The following is a 22,713-nucleotide window of genomic DNA, read 5'->3' on the forward strand; positions in this document are numbered from 1 at the left end:
ATTATTTATAAAGCAGTCTTTAGTGGTAGAAGTGATAGTTCTACCATATTTGTGGCAGGGTGGAGGTATGGCAGCCTTGGCTAAATGTAGTATACACGAGACTAAATAATGATCTGAGATGTCATCACTCTACTGCAGAATTTCAACAGCATCAATATCGATTCCATGTGACAATATTAGATCTAAACTATGATTACGACAATGAGTGGGTCCTGACACATGTTGTCTAATACCAATATAGTTTATAATGTCTATAAATGCCAATCCCAGTGCATTTTTATCATTATCTACATGGATATTAAAATCACCAACAACAAGGACTTTATCCGCAGCTAGTACTAACTCCAATAGAAAATCAGCAAATTCTTTGATAAAGTCTGTATGGTGCCCTGGTGGCCTGTAGACAGTAGCCAGCACAAATGTCAACTTACATAACGTTACATAAAGCACCATCACTTCGAAGGAATTATATTTGAAAGACTTTTGAGTAATACTGAAGATATTACTATAAATTACAGCAACACCTCCCCCTTTGCCTTTCTGACGAGGATTGTGTCGATGATCGTAACCTTGAGGGCTAGACTCATTTAAAGTAATGTAATCGTCTGGTTTTAGTCAGGTTTCTGTCAAACACAGCACATCTAGATTATTGTCTGTGATAATATCATTTACAATAAGTGCTTTTGAAGAAAGGGAACTAATATTCAGCAACCCAAGCTTTATCATTTGTTTATCAGTATTATTTCTGTTTTTTATTTGTTGAACATCAATTAAATTTTTACCCTTAAATGGGTTTGGAAGTTTTTTGTATTTACTAAACACAGTCCAGACACAGTCTCTTTGTGATAATATCTAGGTGAAAGAGCTTCTGTGTTTTGGGATTTATCTGACTTCTGTGACGTGAGGCAGCTAGCAGACGGTCGGTTTAGCCAGTCTGTCTGCTGCTTCCTGACCTGGGCCCCAGTTTGTCATGTGTGCTTTAGTGTAGAACCTACAGATAGTATCATCAAGAACTTGAATAATGAAACAATTCGTCACCTTGGAATGATAAGGTTCTGACATTTTTGTCAAAAATGAGTTATTCACAAATTCTTATTCTGTGACAACTTATTTAAATTATATGATATTTTTTTTAAGTTGTATACATTTTGGGACTTTTTTTTTTTTTTTTTAGAAAACAAAAAGGGTCTATCCACAAAGGAGTATGGAATGCAAAAACTTTGAAGCTAAGCTTAATATCTTAAAACTGCTCAGAATACAAATAAAGCCTTATCATTCAAGGTGGCAAATTTCTTTGATGAGAAGAAGGTTCTTTGTTGAATGATATGTAAGGCTTGAGATATAATGTTGTGCGTCACCTCTTTTTGGACACATGAATGTAAGACTACAGAATTGACACTTTACATGTGCCATTACCTCTGATTAAACCTTTACTAACAAAAAGAAAAACACTGGGGTCAAATGTTGCTCTGATAGTCACATCAGTTGTCCAGAATTGTGACAGACCTGTGCGTCAGTGTTATTTTCCGGCTGTCGTGTGTGTGGAAAGCTCATGATTGTCTGACTTTGTCACTTTGGAGTTTGACACATGCTGTTAGACCTGTACACCTGGTTCTGTTCACATGATGATTCTCAGTTTCTTATAAATCACAGTCCTGAACAGAGACAAACACACACGCAAGAAGAACACACACAGGAACAGTCATGTTGTACATTGTTGGGGTAAGTTTACCTATTAACTGATTTTTTCATTATTTATGATGTTTTAAAGCTTGTGTCTTGTATTTGGTATGTAAATGTAAATATGCGCAAAACTGTCAGTGACAAAGGTTACATCTCAGTATAAGGTTTGGGTTAAAAGAGTATTGCATAGATGCTTATTGTCTCTAAGATATGTGTATATATATATATATATATATATATATATATATATATATGCAAACGTGTGAAATTGCTAAGATCATTTGTATTGTGTCATTTGTATTGTTTAATTTGGATAATTTTGTGAACATATTTTTTTACTTTTAATTAAATGAATATTAATATTTAAATGTTTCTATTCACAGATTGTTTTGGGGCTTATTTGCATCATCAAGTGCATGTCAAATGGTCTGTGTCAGGTAAGAAGAAGTGTATAAATATGCTCTCATAACTGGTTAATCTGGATTTAAAAGCCAGCAATAAATTATACATGATTATCTTGCTATTACATCTATTGCTGGGATAAGCAGACAGTGCAGAACCAGTCAGAAGAGAATAATATGATAAAAGCAGGTGGAGAGGGAGTTAACACTTACATAATGCTGCTTATGTTTTGTGTTTGAGTTTTTCTACTGTCTCCAGTTCAAATTTTTCCTCAACAATTGTCTTGGAAACAAGACCCTGAACTGCTTTAAGCAATAAATTCAGTATCTTTTAAACAATCATTTTAGAACAAGAAGGGACACATATTTTAAGGTAGATGCAGGGGAGATACTTTTAACGCTGCTGTTTTGTCCTAAGGCTATTTGAATGCAGTCTTACATGTTGATGACTGTATTATCTCCAACACAGAAACATGCCAAAGGCAGGGAATGGCTTCCAAGAAAAAAACTTGCTTTACAAAAAGAAGGTAGATGGCTATACATGTGAAAATACAGCTCTCATTCTCTTATTTCTTAGATGCTAATATCTGATTGTTTTCCTGCAGTGGAGAATGAATGATCAGGAACTTCACCTCATCATAAAACTCCTCTCTATTGGGCTGGTGGATGCAGATCCAAACACTCTGCACCATATAAAAGAATACAGAGATCTGAGAGGAAGTTCAACCTGAGAGAGGAAGTATCATCCACACGATTATACAAAGCTCCCTTCCTCATCTTTAACCCTGACAGCGAAAACCTAAGAGCAGTGGTTCTCTTTTACTTTGATTACTGGTTACTCAAGGAAACATGTGACATGACAAAGACTGTTGTCCTCCCAGACCTTAAAATGACTGTGTAACGCTTGGACTCTTTTTCCTGAAATGATGTCTGAAACATCTGGATTGTGTGAAATCTGAAAGACTCCGGTGGAATGGACTTTCACTAAACAGTTCTTAAAAGAACCATTTTTTCATAGCATAAAGAACATTTTTATAATCTAAAGAACCTTTTTCCACTATAAAGAACCTTTTGTGGAATGGAAAGGTTCCATGGATGTTAAAGGTTGTTCATGGAACCATCAATGCCAATAAAGAATCTTTTTAAGAGTGTAGCAATTGGCAAGAAGAGGCCAATTCACACCTTGCCGACAGACGGCAACAGACAATTCATCGGGTTTTGTCGGATCAACGTTACCCCTGTTGGAGTCTGTTGGAGCTTGTTTTGGCCGACTGAACATGTTGAATTGGAATTAGAATGCATGAGAAGTGACGTGCTGTAATCTGGTGACTGTCGGCATTGGTCTACGCCTGTCGGTGCAGTGTGAATTGGCCTAAAAAGAATAAACATTCTCTATAGAGAATTACTGCATTATGAATACTCGGATCACACAAGTATTAAAAATATTCCTACATGTGCAATGTACAAAATATATTTGCCATTGTCACCCTGTATATATGCAGAAAAATTTTTCTGAAAGTTGCACTAACAAAGACTGTGTGACAAAACAGCACAGTTCTTCCACACGGTTTTTTGATTTTGTTAAATAACTTGATCAATAAATGTTAGAGGACACCAGCTTTATTATTTTTATAAGTGGCAAGTTCCCAGTATGACATACTTCACAGATACACACTGTGTCACATTTATATAAGCAGAAGTGGAATGGTCATATACAAAATATACAAAACTGTGATAATGCAAGTGTAGATATTACAAGCTGCAGACATCATTCAAATCACTTGGATCTGGTTCATATCAGATATTTATAGGGCCTGTACACCAGAACACAATTTACAAAGAATCGTGTGTCATTTTTAGTCTGGTAAACACTTCCTTCTGATTCATCATGTAAGTTTTGGTTGTTCTTTCCCTGTAAGAGAGAAAAAGGGACTATTTTAGGTATATTGGTGAAGTACTTAGCATAAATATTTTTCTCAAACATTCCAATAGATAAAAATATATAATGAAAATAAAACTATGATCTTGCTCTTTTCTCACCCCAAACTTTATGGTTCAGAGTTTGACCCAGTAAGAACAGCAAGGACACAACAAGCATGTTATGAAAGAAGAAGACAGTCAATCCTGAGCTGCTGAACAGCCCCAGTAAAGGGTAAACCCAGACTCCTACTGTTAGATATACCCAAACAATCCTAAAAAAGAAAAATATATATTAATTACGTGTCTAAAGCATGAGCAAATCAAGTTTCAGTACTAGTGCAGTCAACCACATAATCTGTTTAGTTTCAAATCATAAGTATATATAAACACCAGGCATTCTCACCATCCTAAGTAAGCGAGACCAACAAATCCCAAAGCTGCTAAACCATTTCTAGTTTTCGGGTAGATATGTGGCTCCAACAGGATCTCACCAAACAAGATTGGGAGAACAAGAGTGTGCTACGAGTCAAACATACAAAGTGACCTGTTTTAGTTGGTTCATTGATCCAAAGATCTGTTAGTGGTGAATACATATTATTTAATTGACAAATATTTTAAAAAGTTATCAGAAGGTATAGAGAACAAACCATAGCATGATTCATCCATTGAGGGAAGAAGCTGTCCATTGAAGCTGGATAGACCAGCTGTCGGTCATAGGCAAAGATCAGCCAAAACAGCAGAACTACAAACTTAAGACAAAAAAGATCAAACATTAAAAACCCATAGATTTTGTAATGATTCATTTGTAATGTAATTATTTAACACTTCAAGTTTGAATTGATATGCATTAAATTTTTAACATTACAATAGATGGCGCTATCTATCTAACATTAACAAATAAGGTACTAAAATGTATTTATTTATTTATTTATTTAACACATAATATCAGCACTATGGTAAAGTCACACTCACCATTCCCACTGGAAACACAAAGATGGAAAAGAGCAAATCCTTGCAGAGGCAGAGAAATGACATTTTTGAGCCTTTCCCCACAGGCTGGAGGTCATTCACAGAAGCCATTCCAAAAAACACCATCTGTAAGACCTGAGAAATGAACGTTAACAAAATTTACAAGCAACCTCCAGTAATGTAAAAGACCAAGAACGTTTATGTAAAGTACCTTCACATTGGTGGTATCTTACCAGGTTTAAAAATGTTAGATATTTCCAGGGTCCGCCATAGACAAAGATCCCAGGTGGCAGATCTGAATCCCTTTTTGCAAAAATAGACTGAATGACAAAGGCATACCAGCTGAAAGCAACTATGTGGTAAAATTTCTTCAAAATGCCAGTCATGTCTGCAGTCATAAAGTCTGCTGCTGAAATACAAATTTCATCACCGTCAACTGAGTTCTCCACTGTTATATGAGTTGCAAGAGACTAGGCAAAGCCAGGGGAACTAATTCAGATTTATGAGAAGAAAAGCTTATATTGAGAGATTAGCCTAAATTGACAGGCTATTTTGACACGGTGTTATAAAAGTGCAAATCCTCACAAAGGGCTCTGTGTTTTTCTGGTGACATAACGCATGCTATTTATTTTCTTTCACCCAAAACACAATTATCATGGGCTAAAAAAAGTATGCTCTGTTATTTGGTTTTTAAAGTTGAAATTAAGCTGGCTCACATATTTTGCAGAATGACTCAAACTGCCTGAGAAGCTAATTATAGTTCAGTGATGTCACCAAGTTGAGTAAGCGCACTCCAAATCTCAATTCAACAGTCTTTTTGAAAGGAAAAGTGATACTCAACACAAAGGTTTTTCCTTGTTATACTGTGGTCTATAGTCTGCATTCACTGTCGTATTTATTGACTTGAAGGAATAGTTGAACAAAACAACACTACTGACTTTCACTGTATGGACAAAAAAAAAAAAAACAGAAAGAAGAAAGTCAGACAGGTTTGGAATGACATGTGAGTGAGTAAATGATGAGAGAATTTTTATTTTTGGGTCAACTATCTGTTTGTTTCCATCTAAAATACTATAATGGTATTAAAGGGGAATGATTACACACTACACAAAAACAGACATTGTGTAAACTTCCCTTTCATCAGGAGATTAATGAACACATTTTTCTGTCTGTGTGATAAATCTCTTCCCATTGGGCATTTTGGTTCAGTACTATTCCAACGGCCGAGAGAAAATAAAAGAAAATAACACAAAAGGAGGTTTTAATATTTGAAGAACATATCCTAGTTTTATTTTATTTCAATGTCAGTGAAGTAGATCTAACTTTTTTCTAAACATGATTCAAACATAAAGCCTTTGGAATAGGTGGCAACATGTAACAGACATTATTGGTTCTCTACACACATAGCTCCATCAAAAACAGATGCAAAAAATGTCTCACTACATTGACAATTGTTTACACACAGGTTTCACATTTTAAATAAATCAATAATATCTCATCCAAAATTCACAATATTGCACATTTCATCTAACTTAGTTACTCAACTTTTTTGTCCTATTTTTATTGTGTACTTTAGTGATTTTGCTAAAAGAAGTTCTTGCACACGCTCTTAACAATATGTTACCTTGACTCACAAACATGTGCTTTAGGAGTTTCCGTCGTGTATCAACATAAACCAACAGAATGTATTTTACAGTGGCATGTCTTTAAAAAATGGATTAGTAAACACTTAAGCATCCAGTGGAACATCCTGAACAATTTCCCCTTTCCAAAGCATCCTGTGATCATTCCACTCTAGCTCCACTTTGTTCCATGTTTTCTGTTTCCTGCTGCTCACTCACTGCTTCATGTAAACCACATAGAAAAATGTGTGCCCAGTTACTGATCCACTATAAAGTTCTTTCAATGTTTGTTTTTAATATCACAAACATCTTGGCACAAGATAATTATATTAAATGAAAAAATAAACAATACTTGGAGAAAAGTTTCATGCTGTATTGAAACAAGAACACTAGTCTGTTAACATGTTGGAGCAGTATCGGAACGATCTTGGAGACTTTCAAAAAACCTGCCCCTTGCTCCTGGCAATATCACACAACTCCTCCCCCAGTCCCCCAGTCCACATCGCTCACATGCTCTGTCTTTGGCAGTTCACTTTGTAATGACCGCTTTTTGTTTGGTAAACAACTTTTTTTAGATCAGAATTTCTGGATTCAGAAATCCTGATAATTACAAAAGATTCAGATATTTGTTTCACAGCTATATATACACACACAATAGGAAATACCTGCCCTATTGAAAGCTTATTCCAGCTGGTAAGGGTTGTGTTCCTGTTTTTTGTCATGCAGTTCATCTGTTAAGTCTTGCAGGGATTTCCATTCTCTCAAAATAGGCAGCAATCCTTGGTATTATCAGACGTTTTGAGACACAAGTTCACAGTTATGAGGTAAGACTGGAGGAAAGAACCAAATTGTTTCCCTCGTATTGTTCCTTTACTGGAGCCACTCTTCTGAAGATTCAAATTATGAGGCCTGTGAAAACACCAAATACAAATGCCTGAGTAATATAAGTAAATGTAAATTAAAACTTGACTCTTTCGGAAGTTGTGACAATGAATCTACTAAAATATTTTCAGAACAATTTAAAAAAATTCATGCACACACACCCACACTCACAAACAAAATTTTGAATTTATATGAACAAATACTACAACGTACCTCAAAACGGCTGTAGACCTTTTTCTCTTTCCGCATTTTCTCCATCTTCTGTAGTAACATATCCCGTTCTTCTGGTGTAGCCTTGGAGGACCAGGGCCTTCCTGAATAATTTGAGAACAGTTTATCTGCAGAGCTAACCTCACCCTCTTTTGCTTCATTGGGTGCAGCAAGAGTCTCCTTGGACTGGGATGATCTGCTTTGGTTTTTTGCTGAAATTTGCTCTAAAAGAACTTTAGTGTCATCTCTAAGGTTGCTGCACGAGATAACATTTGCAGTAGAGGACTGATGGGTGGACATGATTGATTTTGGATTCTTTGCAACAGATGACTGAGTTACTGAATTTTCTGAATTACTGTGTATAGTCATATCTGAACCCTCTGCAAAGTTAGACACAGAGTTTTCCACCTCTGGTGTTGTTTGTTTAGGGTCTGGGGCTGTAGAAACCTCTGTCTGAGTTATCTCAGGCCCTTCAGCTATATCTGAAGATTCATGCCTCTGAGATTGCTCTGTAATGGTCTCATTCTTCTGGCACTCATCTGTTTTCTCAGGTTTTGGGTCATTTATACAACTAGATTCCATAGGGTTTGATGATAGGCAAGATTGTAATTGTGTGATTTCCTGAGTTGAGTTAATCTCATTTGAGGACAGGCAAATCTGTGGTGAACCTTGAGGCTGAGTTGAGCTCACCTCAACTGAATTGAGACTAGTTAAATCATCATTGTCAGTGTCTTTTTCCATTGGAGTTATACATGGTTTGGTCCCTGCTTGTGTTTGGTTTAGTTCCACTTGGCTATCACAAGGTGGAACAGTATCAGATTGGGAATGCTTAGCTGTGGAACTTAAGTCTGTAATGACTGTAATTTGAGATACACTATTGTCTGCTTGTGTAATGTTAGCATCTGAAACGGGTTTGCTGAAGGGTTCGGATAAGTTATCATCTTTTTTCTTTTTCTCATTCACACAGTCAGACTCTGTTGCATTGATGTGTTGAAGGGATTCATTTACTGTTTCAATCGGATGTTTGGAAGGGTCTGCCATCATTTTAGTAGAGTTTTGGGATGATTCACTTTCTGTTACAGATTCACTTTCTGTTACAGTGAGCTGCTGGGACAAATCAGTGTCTTTTGCAATGGGCTGATGCAAAGAGTCTGAGACTGTTGTGGTGTTCTTCTGGGAAGAATCTGTCTCTGGTGCAGCAGGCTGCTGGGAAGAGTCTGTGACTGTTGTAGTGGGCTTCAGGGAAGAATCTGTCTCTGATGCAGTGGGTTGCTGGGAAGAGTCTGTTTCTGTTGTAGTGGACTGTTGGGAAGTGTCTGTTTCTGTTGTAAAGGGCTGATGGGGAGAGTCTATTTCTGTTTTAGTGGGCTGCTGGGAAGAATCTGTCTTTGTTGTATTGGGCTGCTTGGAAGAGTCTGTCTCTGTTATAGTGGGCTGCTGGGAAGAGTCTGTTTCTGTTGTAGTGGGCTGATGGGAAAAGTCTATTTCGGTTGTAGTGGGCTGCTGGGAAGAATCTGTCTCTGTCGTAGTGGGCTGCTGGGAAGAATATGTCTCTGTTGCAGTGGGCTGCTGGGAAAAGTCTGCGTTTGTTGCAGTTCGCTGCTGGGAAGACGCAGTCTCTGTTGCAGTGGGCTGCTGGGAAGAGTCTGTGACTATTGCAGTGGGCTGCTGGGGAGAAACTGTGATTGTTGCAGTGGGCTGCTGGGAAGAGTCTGTGACTATTGCAGTGGGCTGCTGGGGAGAAACTGTGATTGTTGCAGTGGGCTGCTGGGAAGAGTCTGTGACTATTGCAGTGGGCTGCTGGGGAGAAACTGTGATTGTTGCAGTGGGCTGCTGGGAAGAGTCTGTCTCTGTTGCAGTGGGCTGCTGGGAAGAGTCTGTGACTGTTGCAGTGGGCTGTTGGGAAGAGTCTGTCTCTGTTGCAGTGGGCTGTTGAGAAGAGTCTGTGATTGTTGCAGTGGGCTTCTGGGTAGGGTCTCGGACTCTTGCAGTGGATTGCTGGGAAGAGTCTGTGATTGTTGCAGTGGGCTGCTGGGAAGAGTCTGTGACTGTTGCAGTGGGCTGCAGGGAAGAGTTTGTGACTTTTGCAGTGAGCTGCTGGGAAGAGTCTGGGACAGTTGGCGGTTGGATGGCATCTACCACTGATGCTGTGGACTGCTGTGAAGTGTCTGTCTCCATTGCAACAGGTTTTTGAGAAGAATCAGTCACTATTGCAGTGGGTGGTTGAGCAGAGTGTGTGACTGTTGCAGTAGGCTGATGAGAAGAGTCTGCTCCCAATGCATGTGGTTGCCTGAAAGGTTCTGTGGAAAGTTCACATTCTATTGCAGTGTGCTTTTGGGGAGCGACTACCCCTGATGCAGTTGTCTGTTGAATGCCGTCTACCACTGATGCTGTGGACTGCTGAGAAATGTTTGTCTCCATTGCAATGGGCTTTTGAGAAGAATCTGTCTCTATTACAGTAGGTGGTTGAGAAGAGTCTGTGACTGTTCCAGTGGGCTGCTGTGAAGAGTCTGTGACTGATGGAGTAGTCTGTTTGAAAGGTTCTGTACCGGTTGCAGTGGGTTTTGGGTAAAGTTCACTTTCTTTTGCAGTGTGATGTTGGGAAGAGTCTACCACTGATGCAGCGGGCTGCTGAGAAGAGTCCATCTCTGCTGCAGAGGGGTGTTGTGAACATGCACTTTCTGCTGCAGATGGTTCAGACCCTACTGTGGTGGAGTGTCTGGAAAAATCTTCCACAGTTTCAGTGAGGTGCTGAAATGAGTCTGCCTTTGTTGCAGTGGGGTGTTGAGAGGAACTAATTCCAGCTGTAGAAAATGCTGAGGGAACATTATTTATGTGGTCAGGTTTTGAGGGTACAGATGTATCTACATTTGCAAGGCTTGGTTTTGAATTAGAATCCAGAGATACAGTATCAGAGCATGTGCTAGAAATATTGGGTGAGCTCTGTGCAAGAGTTTGGGAGTCATTTGCAAATAGACAGCCCTCACTTTGAGTGGCGCTAAGTGGTGACATACACTTTGTCTGTGGTAACTTTACTGGCGGACAACTCCCTGTCAAAACACCATGGGAGTGGTCTGTTTCTTTTGTACTGTGAAATTGGATGAGGCCGGATTCTGTTGAGGGAGTATTGAATGCAACAGACTCTGCTTGAGCCACCAATGTAGCATTGGCTGTAGAAAGGGAGTTTTTTGAGCAAGGTTCTGAGGATGAGCTTGCACAAGGATCTGTGGACTCACCAGACAAAGCACAGAAAGACTTTTGTGCAAAAATGTTTAAAATGGGGGATGTCTGATTTTTAGCTGTAGAAACTGTTCTTGCCTCTTCAACAGGTTTTAGAGTTGGATCAGTGTCTTTTTGAAAAAATGTGGAGCCAGATTCTTCCGCAAGTCTTTTCTTAAATCTAATTTTTTCTGCATCAGTAGCTCTATGCATGATGTCTTTACTTGATTCCTCACGTTTGGTGTCTTTACAGGTTTCTTTGGTCTCTGGTGCTGGGACAGTGGTATTTTTTGTCTTGAGTGTAGTTTCTGGGGTCTTGAAAACAGGTCCTGCATTTTTATCTGCGTCAGTAGTTGAAGGTTTCTCTGGTAGAGCAAACTTTTGGGTGGCTTTCACCGGATTGCTCTGAGAAACCTTTGCTGCTGCAAGTTTGCGTTTGGCTGCCAACTCTTTGAAATACCTCAGTCTGCAGTCAGGGTCATTCATATCTATCAAAGAAGATGACTTTTGCAATAGATTAGAGGGACATTCATCCCTCTGGCTTTTTCTTTCAGGAACTGCTGTTTGAGGTTGGTCTTTTTCTTGCAGAGGACCCTTTGTTTTAAGTTTTTGGGAGTTTTCAACTTTATCTAAATCAGAATTTTCACCCATTTTGTTCAGTTCATCCTCAGGTTGTGCAGACTCTATGGTGGAGTTATCAAATGTGGCTGACTTTACAAAATTGCTCCACTGAAATGGTTGAAATGAAGAACTAGTCCTCTTTTTATCCAAGATATGTGAGACACGAGCTAAAGGTTTTGAAGCTTCATCCTCTTCTTTTTCTCCTGCAGTATCTTTCATATCTCCTGCCGTATTCAACTCCAAATTTGAACTGAATATCAGTGAGTGTCTCAGTCTGGAACTCCTCTGGACAGGGCGGCTGGGTTTCCTCTTGAGGAACTCTTCACTAATCCGGTTTCTCTCTTTAGGTTCTCTGTTCTGCGTCTCCTCCACTTTGTCACCCTCAGTGGTGCAAGAAGACTCTGAAGTTGATGTTGGTGTTGTTTTGATATTTGATAAGACTGTTGGATGATTTACTGAAATATCAGGCACAACAGAATCATTCTGAATCTGGACAAACATGGGATTTTCCCTAGATGAAGGTACCCTGTTAAACTCTCTGTTTCCTGGTCTAATTTCAGCACATACAGGACCACGAGGAACTTCCTGCGTAAAACATGGAACGTCTGGTCTAATTTCAGCACGTACAGGACCACAAGGAGCTTCCTGCGTAAAACATGGAATGTCACCACATGCGCTGGATCCTTCAAGTTCAGCTAAATCCAGTTCTCCTGCATCATCATATGCACTAAGGTACGAGCTGATCCTCCAGTCCCGCAGGCCTTGCTTTTGACTCATATCCTGTGGTTTGCGGTTTACATTAAAGAAACGTTTCTGTTCTGGCAGGTTTGGTTGTGTTGGTGAGGTCTGACAGGTATAAGACTGACCCCTGCTATGTCTCTTAATATTAGACTGCACAGGTGGCAATACAATTCTTGGACCATATTCTTCCTCCATAGCCGAGTGAGACTGCAGGTATCTTTGAACATGGTCGTAAGCTCCAGTTGGTTCAGCCTCATCTCCCCCATGAGGGTAGCTAGACCCTGAAAACTGATCAATGTTTTGGCCTTGGCCTGTAAACTTCCCATACATGTCATAACCAGATTGTAATCCAGCTCCCTGGTAAATATTTGGATCCCTTGCAAAATGGCCACCCTGGAGCACAGCTCCCTCCATGTACTGGTTTCCTTTCATTGTTGGATGGTTTTGAGGAGGCAGGTATTCATAATCAGGTATATTTCCGTAGCTATGCCTTTTTAAGCCAACCATTTCATTTGGTCCTCTCATTTGCCTTCCATGCTCTATAAATTGATGGCCCCCTCTATATTGTTGACCAGCATGCAGGTTCATGTGCCTCTGAACAGAAGGATTTGCTTCTCCTGCACTGTGGATGGATTCACTCCTAAAGGGTAACATTTTGTGACCCACATTCAAATGCTCTTCTGCAGTGCGTTCAGCCCATTCCATACCCATAGCTGGATATTGTCTGTTAAACATGTGGGTCTTTTCTGTCTTGTAGTAGCCTTCAGGTTCCCTGTCATAGTGTGGCATATTTGCCAAAACATTTTCAACAACCAGTGGCTCTGAATGGGCAAACAGAATCCGAAACTCTTCATCAAAGGTGGTTACAAGCTGTCCCAGAAACAGATGAGCAAGGCAACGATGTATCTTCTCAAAAGACCACATGAAGCTGCAACACAAAGTGAGAAAACATATTAACCATCACATATTTTATGGACACCTTGATTAAACACAACAAAACACAACATATAGAGAACTGTTAAACAGTAAAATGCACCTACCTATAGTTGCCACTTAAAACAGCTCTGCAGTCTACCAGTATAAAGCGACTCATCATCTGACCTTTGAAGTTCTTCCCTGTGCGGCAGGAATAGGTACTACCAGACACAGTTCTTACCCGCATGAACTGCAAATAAAAAGTATATTAATCAATTTGTACGAATTTGAAACAATCAAATGAAAAAAAGTACTTACTTTTATCTCATCCAGATTCACCCTACAGTTGTTCACCATCGCAACAAAATGTTGAGCATTCAGTTCATCAAGCAGAACATAAACAGCCACACCACGTGTCGCTGCACCAAGGATATCAGCAAAGATGTCAACATCTGTAAACATATCCATCACCACAGCGATAACCTAGAACAAGAAATAAAAATATATCAAGTAAAAAAAACATGCATTGCAATGTCAGAATGAGTTTGTTTTTTAATCACAAGAACTTTCACAAGAACATAGTTTTAGTATTAATCATCTAATACAACCTTAAAAATTACTGTTTTTTTTTCTTCTTTAAATGTTTAAGCATTTTTTAAATGGACTTCATTTCAATTATTTAGCATATTTTAGATATTCAAATGGTTTGATTACTATGTGTGCTTGTAAAGTGCCAACATTTCACGTTTCCAGCAGAATAACCAAACAAATAATGACAAAGAGGTGAATATCAGATAAAGAGAGGTGGAAGGCAGAGAAGACTGTCTACTTTTATGTTTACTTAGACTTTACATTGTCAACAATGATGGCACAGACTATTTTATATTAGGCAAACGTTCACTCATAAAAGAGACTGCTGAACTGAATCACCGCAATCTGAAACTCAAACTCAAACTCTTTAGCAATTTGAAATGATAAACTTGCATTAATGTCTAAATTGAAACAAGATAATTTTGTTGTGTTTGGTATTTAAACCAAACTTGTCAATAGATACTACAATCCTAATGAGTGCACAATAGCTGTCATTATGTCAAGTTTACAATGAAAGACCAGCTGTGAAACTAGTGTGACCAGTTTGCCGTTTGTACTAACCTCTTACTGCCAACTTGTGAAAACAGTACCAAAGCGATTGAAAACAATGAGTAATGAAGACAGTCATATTTACTGACTTCTGTGATGGAGTAATAAGTAACATTTTATTAGTGCACTTGGACAGCATGCAAAACTCACTTGTTGTGCACTCTTGATCATTCTGCGGACTTGCTCTTTAATACTGGGCATCTCGGGGTCAGGCGGGTTCACCAAAGTAGTGACCTCAGTAGGTCCAACAAATCTGTATTGCTGTGGCCAGCCTAAGTCAAGGCCCGGAGCATCGTGGTCTGAATGTACCGGCCAGTAAGTGTCAGAAGAACCATCTACATCTTCAGTCATGCATCTCTTCTCTAGTTTGGCGGTCTGGTATGGAGCTTGCACATTGCATTTGATATACTCAATCTCTGTACGGGATAAGAAATCAACCACATCTGCCATCTTAAGAAACGCATAGTAGCCCTCCAAGTCAGTGTCAACCAGGGCGTCGATAGCCATTCGGTATTCCTCACGGTAGTGAGGGGGCAGGTAGTTGGGGTCCAGGGGGTTGTCCCCGGCAGAGGAGCACTGAGAACGATGAGCCATATTTACACCTGGATCAGTAGAGACAGAGTTTAGAGATTATCATCAGAAAAAAAAAAAGATCATGTACATTAATTCCACATGAGGGCAGCCACTCATCAACAGTGCATCAACATGTGAGAAGTAAACATGTGCATAGATTGTGATGCACATATTTTTGAATAAACTATAAAAAATACTCTGTATACATTTACAATCTGATTTAATTTAAAAAAAAATACTGTTTCAAATGAAAACATGTAGGAGGCCTTTTAGGTCTCTTTTCTTTTTATTTGAACTTATTCCAAAATCTATTTCGACAGAGAACATTTTTTCTTTCAGTTTTTAAATGTTTTGTCATCCAATGACACAACTAAGAATGGATGCTACTAACTCACTCTATGAATGTTTTTATTATTCATTATTATCATGTATTTTTATGGTAATAACGCATTTAGAGTAGAAATCAAGCAAAGGCCTATTTGTGTCTCTTGAAAATAAGTAAGGTCTGAAAGGGTTAAATACAATATGGATACTAAACAGAAAAAATACATAAACGAACACGGCGTCCATTTCTTTCAGTCTAAATCCTACATTCAAGTAGTCTTAGTTAAAACATCAAGTAAAAGAATCTCTGGAGTATAAAATATATTTAAATTAAATTATAATGTTAACCAAATATCATTTTTTAATAGTTTCAAGTAGCCTGGTAGAAAAGTACGAATCCTGTGCGTTATCAGACAGCCATTGAAATTAATCTGAATAGATCGAGTAAAGATCTCACATCTGTTTCAACAACCTCTGGGTGTGTCGCGACAACAGAGAACCCACCATTTAGTGACTAAACTTGTCAAATTTTCTCTTGTATTTTTAGAAAGACAAATCACTATTGTTAACTTATTGTTAGCTATCACAAACATGTTTTCTTTCCCATGAGCGGAACCAGCCCCGTTAGATTTTGACGTCGCGAATCGTGAAGCTCTCAAAATTTCGCAAATTTACTGCCAAACAAAAAAGTACAGATTATGAAATCTAATGACGCGTTAAAGTTTCCTCACATCCACTTAAAGTCGACTTACCCTATCTAAATTGCGGTTTCCCTCGATTCCCTGTCTGAAATCCCTTCACCGATGTAAGACCGTCATGACGAACGACAAACGCTTTAACTTTCGCTCCAGTTGAAGAAGAGGAAAACACACACCTCAGCCAACAAACACACACATACGCGCACGCACACAGACACAAGCAAAACCTGTTTGTGTTCGCGCTCAAGTGAAGAGAATGATCTATTCCTGCTCAAAATAAGCGTTTTTCCCATCAAACTTCAATTACATAAGTTTTAGAGTGACAGTTGTTAAGGATATGCAGATTTCATGACAGGATTGATCCCATAAAATTATTGATTTCCATATGAGTATTAGGTTATATGTAAAGTTAATAATTCTCAGTCCTAGTAAAATTTTAACTTTGAACACATGGTCCTGATAACAAAGATTTGATCTGGAGCTCAATTGCACACAAATTTGACAATGTGTTGGCTGAACATGCAGTCAGTGAGAGGTCACTGGAAAACTCCCACTCTGCATAAACACTGATCCACAGCCACTGTATATACAAATAGCCAATATATTATTAAAGTCATCAGCATTAAATTAGTGTAATGATCTTAATTTAACTCTTAGTCTAATTAATTCATTTGCAAATGCAAACAATACATGTTTCAATTTACTTACAAGTAGGTCTGAAATTGTGGGAATCCCTTCCACTTCCTTGACTGGACCCGTCGACCACCCTAATGCACACATATACTGATTACAGAACTATAATAAAAAACTTATTTAGACAAGACCGTATACAACTGTTATGCCATCAATGTATAACCAGTGATTGATTTCACTTTGTAGGCTACAAGACAAAATTTTTATGTGTGCAATCCAAGTGCAGATAAAATAATGGGGTCACATGAGCCTGTGAGAACTTGTTTGGCTGGAACAGAGTTACATCTGTAAAGACATGGTCTGGAAAAAAGTATATGTGAACAAAACTGATTAGTGTGTTTCTCAAAATAAACAAAATGATGAATAATTAGGCTACACAGATATATCACAAAATAAAAAATAAAATAAAAACAGTTGAATGTGAGAGGATGTTTCTTTTTTTTTGCTGAGTTTACACACACACAGACTCACTGAAAACTGAACATAACTCAACAGTCAGTGATCACTATCACATTTTCCTTGCAATGCAATGTAACATTCCCCTTTGTGTTATAAATGAAAACATGGTTTAAGCAGCGACATGCGGGCAGGTATGGATTTTCTTCATTTTTTTTTATTTATTTATTTTAAAGCAAATGATCTGTGAAAGGCAAATTTAATCATCTGAATGTGCAATTTCCGCCACCTTGTTTAACAAAAAACACTTCAAAACCTACAACACTTGTGCAACTTTTTTAAAAAATAATACTTTTTTAGAAGTTGCATTCAAAATCCAGTTGGTCTGAAGGGACTTTTGCTGAACGAGCATGACATTTCTGCCTGTTTGACATATATCTGAAAGCATAATGGTCTAAGATAACATGCACATAGTGCTATTGTTTTTATCGTGTTTGCAGAGTTTCAGAATAAAGGCGTGACCTCTATGTACATGCCAGCGTTGCCCTGGACAACAGAGATGACACCTGAAATCACATCAGAGCTCATCGGGTGTTTCACTCCAAAAGGTCTCCAATGTGGTTTTTCTCTCTGGAAATGATTATCCTTGGCCACTGAAGTATGATTAGTCCCACTCCCTGAAGCGGAACCTTCACTCTCTTACACCAAATGCTTCACTGTAAAATGCTTGCACATTTTTAAACCTCATTGTCAACATACCTCTATTAAAACAATAGCTCTATTTTTGACAGCTCCTCAAACTTTAATAAGGCTGTTGTGATTTATAGTCTGCACACAATCGCCTCAAGCTTACATTAATCAGAGAGTAAGCGCTGCTGATCCAATCTTTGTAAAGCACCAAAGGCTTGTGTTCTGTAACTGTGTTGCATATGAATGGATGATTCCCTTCCAAGGGAAAAAGGGTAAACTTGGCTACTGGAGGGTTACAGGATATGATGTCATTTCTCAAGATCATGCCTGAACAATCCTGCATTGTTTCAACAGACACCGCCTAAAGCATATATTGCAAGCAGTGTTAAGGGTGAAGATGTACGTGACCTCATACCTAAAAACATTCCAAGTGCAAAAGTCACATGTTTTCAAAGCTATCACGGCACTGCTAGCCCGCATGTGTTTATACCTGTTATGCTCCTCGCAGATCTTAAAAACCCTTTAAAATGAAATGTCTTGACAAGCACAGTTTTCTTTTTGTGCTGATATATGAAAAATGATGTATCAAAGGCATCACCCTTTTATTATTAACCCTTGTGTGTCCTTATGGACATTTTTGTCCTTTTCAGTTTGTTTGTTTTGTTTTTTTTCATTTTGCCTGTGCTAAAGGAACACTCCACTTTTTTTGAAAATAGGCTCATTTTCCAACTCCCCTAGAGTTAAACAGTTGAGTTTTACCTTTTTCGAAACCAGTCAGCCGATCTCCGGGTCTGGCGGAACCACTTTTAGCATAGCTTAGCATAGTTCATTGAATCTGATTAGACCGTTAGCATCTCGCACAAAAATGACCAAAGAGTTTCGATATTTTTCCTATTTAAAACTTGACTCTTCTGTAGTTACATCGTGTACCAAGACCGACGGAAAATGAAAAGTTGCGATTTTCTAGGCCGATATGGCCAACAACTATACTCTCATTCCGGCGTAATAATCAAGGAACTTTGCTGCCGTACCATGGGTGCAGCAGGCGCAATGACATGAATGAGATGAGAGTATAGTTCCTAGTCATATCGGCAACTTCGCAAATCGCAACTTTTCATTTTCCGTCGGTCTTGGTACACGATGTAACTACAGAAGAGTCAAGTTTTAAATAGGAAAAAAATCGAAAACTCTTTGGTCATTTTTGTGCGAGATGCTAACGGTCTAATCAGATTCAATGAACTATGCTAAGCTATGCTAAAAGTGGTACCGCCAGACCCGGAGATCGGCTGAATGGATTCGAAAACGGTAAAACTCAACTGTTTAACTCTAGGGGAGTTGGAAAATGAGCCTATTTTCAAAAAAAAAGTGGAGTGTTCCTTTAATGCCAACTGCATAAATTTTGGCTCAGGTGTGTATTTTTATTGGAATTTTACTATTTCACCCCCATTTCCTTTAATAAATCTTTTTGCACTAGGTACACAAATAATTACACTCAGGACCTTAAGGACAAAAATGTCCTCATAGAAAACCCACTGAAACTGCAATTTTTAATCCCAGGCCCATTTAACTATAAAATGGTGCAGTCTTTGTTAATTGGCTTTGTTTTTGTTTTGTTTTTTGTACCAAATGGTGCCATTTTCTCAGGTTCGGCCTATAAAGCAAATACTCACTTTATTCCTGTTTTCTGCTTCTGCATATTATAGAACCAACTGGAAAAGTATGCAGCTATTGTGTGGGTGTGTTGGTATGGATGTCAGAATGTGGTTTATATGAGTCTATTAAAAAATATGTGTGTGTCATATTTGAGAGAGAAAATCTCTACTGTGCTGCAAATCACAAATCCAACCACTGTGTATACCAGTGGAGCTTTGCTGGTATCTAATGGGGGAAATTTGGTACTGCGCCCAAACAAAATCTTACTGAAAGCTCATTTTTTGAGATATCAACCTCAAATTTGGAACACAACTTATTTAGATTTATGGCTTTGATTTCTAGCAGTTTTAGAGTTCAACATGTTTCATAAAATATATATTTTATATAAAATATTGTTCATAAATCATTTTCATAAACTTAAACCTCTATAACTTTTTTCTTATTTCACTTTTTAAAATTTTCTTCTTTAAAATGAGACCAAAATTAAGTCTGTGCTCTCAAGCTTCAAATATTTAAGACAGTTTTTGGACATGGACATTTTTGTCCTCTTTGGACCTATGTGTAACTTTTTTAATTGATGCACAAGGGAGAAATAATCAATAGCCATTAGTTGAGTCACAGTCGATTCTTGTTGCAAGTCACAGGTAAGTGTTATTGAAGGGTGAGGCATTCTTACCTTAAAGAGCATTTGATTGGGCAAAAATATGGCTACGCTATGCTAAGGGGTCAAGGTTTGGCTGTTTAGCATGGGATAGTTAGATCTTAGTGGAAGGGACAAGCCACATATATATTGCTTGCATTTCATTATATTATTATTAGAAGTTTTACTAGAGTCGTAATTATTTTTGAAGGGCTCTTAAAGGGATAGTTCACCCTAAAATGAAAATGAAGTCATCATTTACTCACCCTGGTGTTGTTATAATGTCGTATGCCCTTCTTTCTTTTATGGACCGCAAAAGGAGAATTTTTTATTTTTTTTTAAATTAAAAATATTTTTAATAATACACAAAAGTATCACAGAATGATCCCATGTGACATGTGTCTTATATTCCAAGTGTTCTGGCGGTATACGATAGGGTTTAGTGAAAAACAAACCGAATGTATTTAATGTATTTAATGTATTATTTAACAAAATTCTTGATCTTGATCGTTGGCATGGCTGCACAATGTGTGTGTTTGTGAGACTCAAGATTAACCTGAGAAATCAAGATTAACAAAAATGCGACAAATTAAGTACAACTCATGTACCTTCTTCTCTGAGGTGAATATATCCGTTGCGTTTGTCGTAACAAGAAGTTATCGCGTTCACATCTGTCAACTGTCATTCTGACTGTCATCAGACAGAGTTCCAGTCTGGTGATATCTGAAGAAAGTACACGGATACTTTTTGGGGATTTCTAGATGTTGTATTTCATGTCGTGTTGTTCACAACTTGTGTCTCACAACACAAAAAAAGACATTAATGGTATCATAGCAGTTTGGTCAACAAACATTATGCATTGTGTCTGCATGTAGTTCTCTATCTCCAACTGCATCAAAACATGCTGCAAGCCTTTGCACTCAAATAATATGAAAATAATGTTTTGGCCAGCAGCCAGATCCATGCAAATGAGGGCACAAGACCTCCATCAATTTGTCAGAATCTGGCGGAATATTATTTGCATGCATTAAAAAGAGGGCCGGAACTGTATTAGCAGCACTAATCTTAATACGAGATTAATGCCATCGTATTTTTTCTCTTTTCTTCAACTATGCACCTCTGGCCCAATGGATGGCTTTTCTCCTTCTAATTAATTTAAATATTTACAATGCTTGTAATTTTCTTCACATTTTTTGGACATTTTGTCAAAACTTCTTGATTGAAAATGAAAAAACTTACCCTGATTTTGATGTTTTTTATATCTCATATTCAATTTCAAGCTTTTCACTGCAAAAAACAAAAAAACAAACAAAAACAAATTAGAAATAAACTAAATTAGCATCGGAAATTACCCCCCTGAGGAAGAAATGAAAAGACTGTAAGAAATTATACAGGATTTATCAGACAAAAATACATTTTCACATCTGGTTTATAATTTGATTTGTGAACATATGTTAATGGATATGAAATGAATCAACAGGTTGTCATGTAGATATTATTAGATATCTAACATTCTCACAAGACTAATACACAAACTGTTTGTCAAGTTCTTAGAGTTACTAGGCTACATTTTGTGTTTTGGTTCAATATTTCCAATTTGTTTGCACTTCTTGTGAGCTCTCCTTGTGTTTTTTTTTTGGTTCCATTTTGAATTAAAAAGAAAAAGAAAAAAAAGAAAAAAAATCAAATACAATGTACAGTGGGGCAGGTATTAATAACAGCACTCTTTATACTTCACACTAATTTATAGAGTAAAACAAAGTCAAATGCACAGAAAACAGAAAAACAAATGTTGAAAAACCATTCCCGTTCATTCTCCACAAGCCATCTAACATTCTTACCTGCACTTGAGTTGTTCCTCAAGGGCAGATCCTTCAAGACTTTATAAAGGGGAGAGATGTCTTAGTCATATCAGCTAACCACTGAGGTGCTTCGACCTGCTTCTTTTCTCAATCCCAGTCCTCTCCTTCATAAAAGTACACACCTTCATGGCTTCTTGAGACCCAGATTTTTGTGTGTGTGTGTGAATTAGTTTTTTTTATGTCATTACAATGGAACATAAGAAACAAAAAATTAAAAAATATATATATATATTTTAATTTATATATATAATTCACATATTATGCTATGTCCTCTGTAGAGGACACCAGAACTCAATTATTAAGAAAATGACACTATAGGCAAAAACAATGTTTGTTTGTTTTTTCATTCACCATTGCCAATCAATTTTTAGGTTTCACGCTATTTTTTTAACCAAACTTTGTATAGAGGTGATTCTCAACTTGAAAGATGTAACAGAATAATTTGACTATTTTACTTTATACAAAATGCGTAAACATGGCCATAAATGGGTATTCCCATACAATGAATCTATACATTGTATCTCAGTTGCATATTAATGTGTTATTGGGGCAGCATGTAATGAAAAAAAGACAAATTTAAATGATAATTACAAAATATTATCTTAATTTCATAAGAGTACTCAGTCATTCAGTCAATGTCAGTCATTTTTAAAGACCAAGGAGAGGGAGTTATCATGGTCAAACCTCCAAACATTTGAAAAGGGGTGTAAAGAGTACCTGAAAACCATACTTGAGTAAAAGTACAGATACGTTACAGCGAAAATGACTCCATTGTAAGTTACAAAATCCAATATGGCTTGAATAATGTGACAGTGTAATGTAACAGTATTTTACTCATACTGAACGTAGGCTCAAAGATGC

General features: G+C 37.7%; 2 protein-coding genes and 1 long non-coding RNA gene across 6 annotated transcripts; 1 reads left to right on the forward strand and 2 right to left on the reverse strand.

Annotated features, from left to right (window-relative positions):
* The first annotated feature begins 1,448 nt into the window (after positions 1–1,448).
* Positions 1,449–3,722, forward strand: LOC127525079 (uncharacterized). Its single transcript, XR_007933245.1, has 4 exons — positions 1,449–1,722; positions 2,067–2,120; positions 2,554–2,611; positions 2,690–3,722. It is a non-coding gene; the product is annotated as an uncharacterized LOC127525079 (long non-coding RNA).
* On the reverse strand, positions 3,689–6,080 carry LOC127525078 (androgen-dependent TFPI-regulating protein). The gene is made up of 6 exons (XM_051917314.1): positions 5,207–6,080; positions 4,977–5,108; positions 4,652–4,753; positions 4,408–4,523; positions 4,125–4,276; positions 3,689–3,996 (listed from the first exon to the last, which is right to left on the reverse strand). The coding sequence occupies exons 1-6, from the start codon at positions 5,369–5,371 to the stop codon at positions 3,971–3,973; spliced, it is 693 nt and encodes a 230-aa protein (XP_051773274.1). The 5' UTR covers positions 5,372–6,080; the 3' UTR covers positions 3,689–3,970.
* A 152-nt stretch (positions 6,081–6,232) lies between these two features.
* fam83ha (family with sequence similarity 83 member Ha) lies at positions 6,233–21,246 on the reverse strand. Of its 4 annotated transcripts, XM_051917312.1 has the most exons (7): positions 21,230–21,246; positions 16,627–16,685; positions 14,474–14,925; positions 13,502–13,666; positions 13,309–13,433; positions 7,691–13,196; positions 6,233–7,504 (listed from the first exon to the last, which is right to left on the reverse strand). In XM_051917312.1, the coding sequence occupies exons 3-7, from the start codon at positions 14,915–14,917 to the stop codon at positions 7,496–7,498; spliced, it is 6,249 nt and encodes a 2,082-aa protein (XP_051773272.1). In that variant the 5' UTR covers positions 14,918–14,925; positions 16,627–16,685; positions 21,230–21,246; the 3' UTR covers positions 6,233–7,495. The 4 variants fall into 4 exon arrangements, with proteins under 4 accessions (XP_051773272.1, XP_051773270.1, XP_051773271.1 ...); XM_051917310.1 differs by lacking the exons at positions 16,627–16,685; positions 21,230–21,246 and adding an exon at positions 15,973–16,252; XM_051917311.1 differs by lacking the exons at positions 16,627–16,685; positions 21,230–21,246 and adding an exon at positions 15,725–15,885.
* Positions 21,247–22,713: the final 1,467 nt, after the last annotated feature.

This window comes from Ctenopharyngodon idella, chromosome 13, assembly GCF_019924925.1.
Source record: "Ctenopharyngodon idella isolate HZGC_01 chromosome 13, HZGC01, whole genome shotgun sequence".
Taxonomy (NCBI): domain Eukaryota; kingdom Metazoa; phylum Chordata; class Actinopteri; order Cypriniformes; family Xenocyprididae; genus Ctenopharyngodon; species Ctenopharyngodon idella.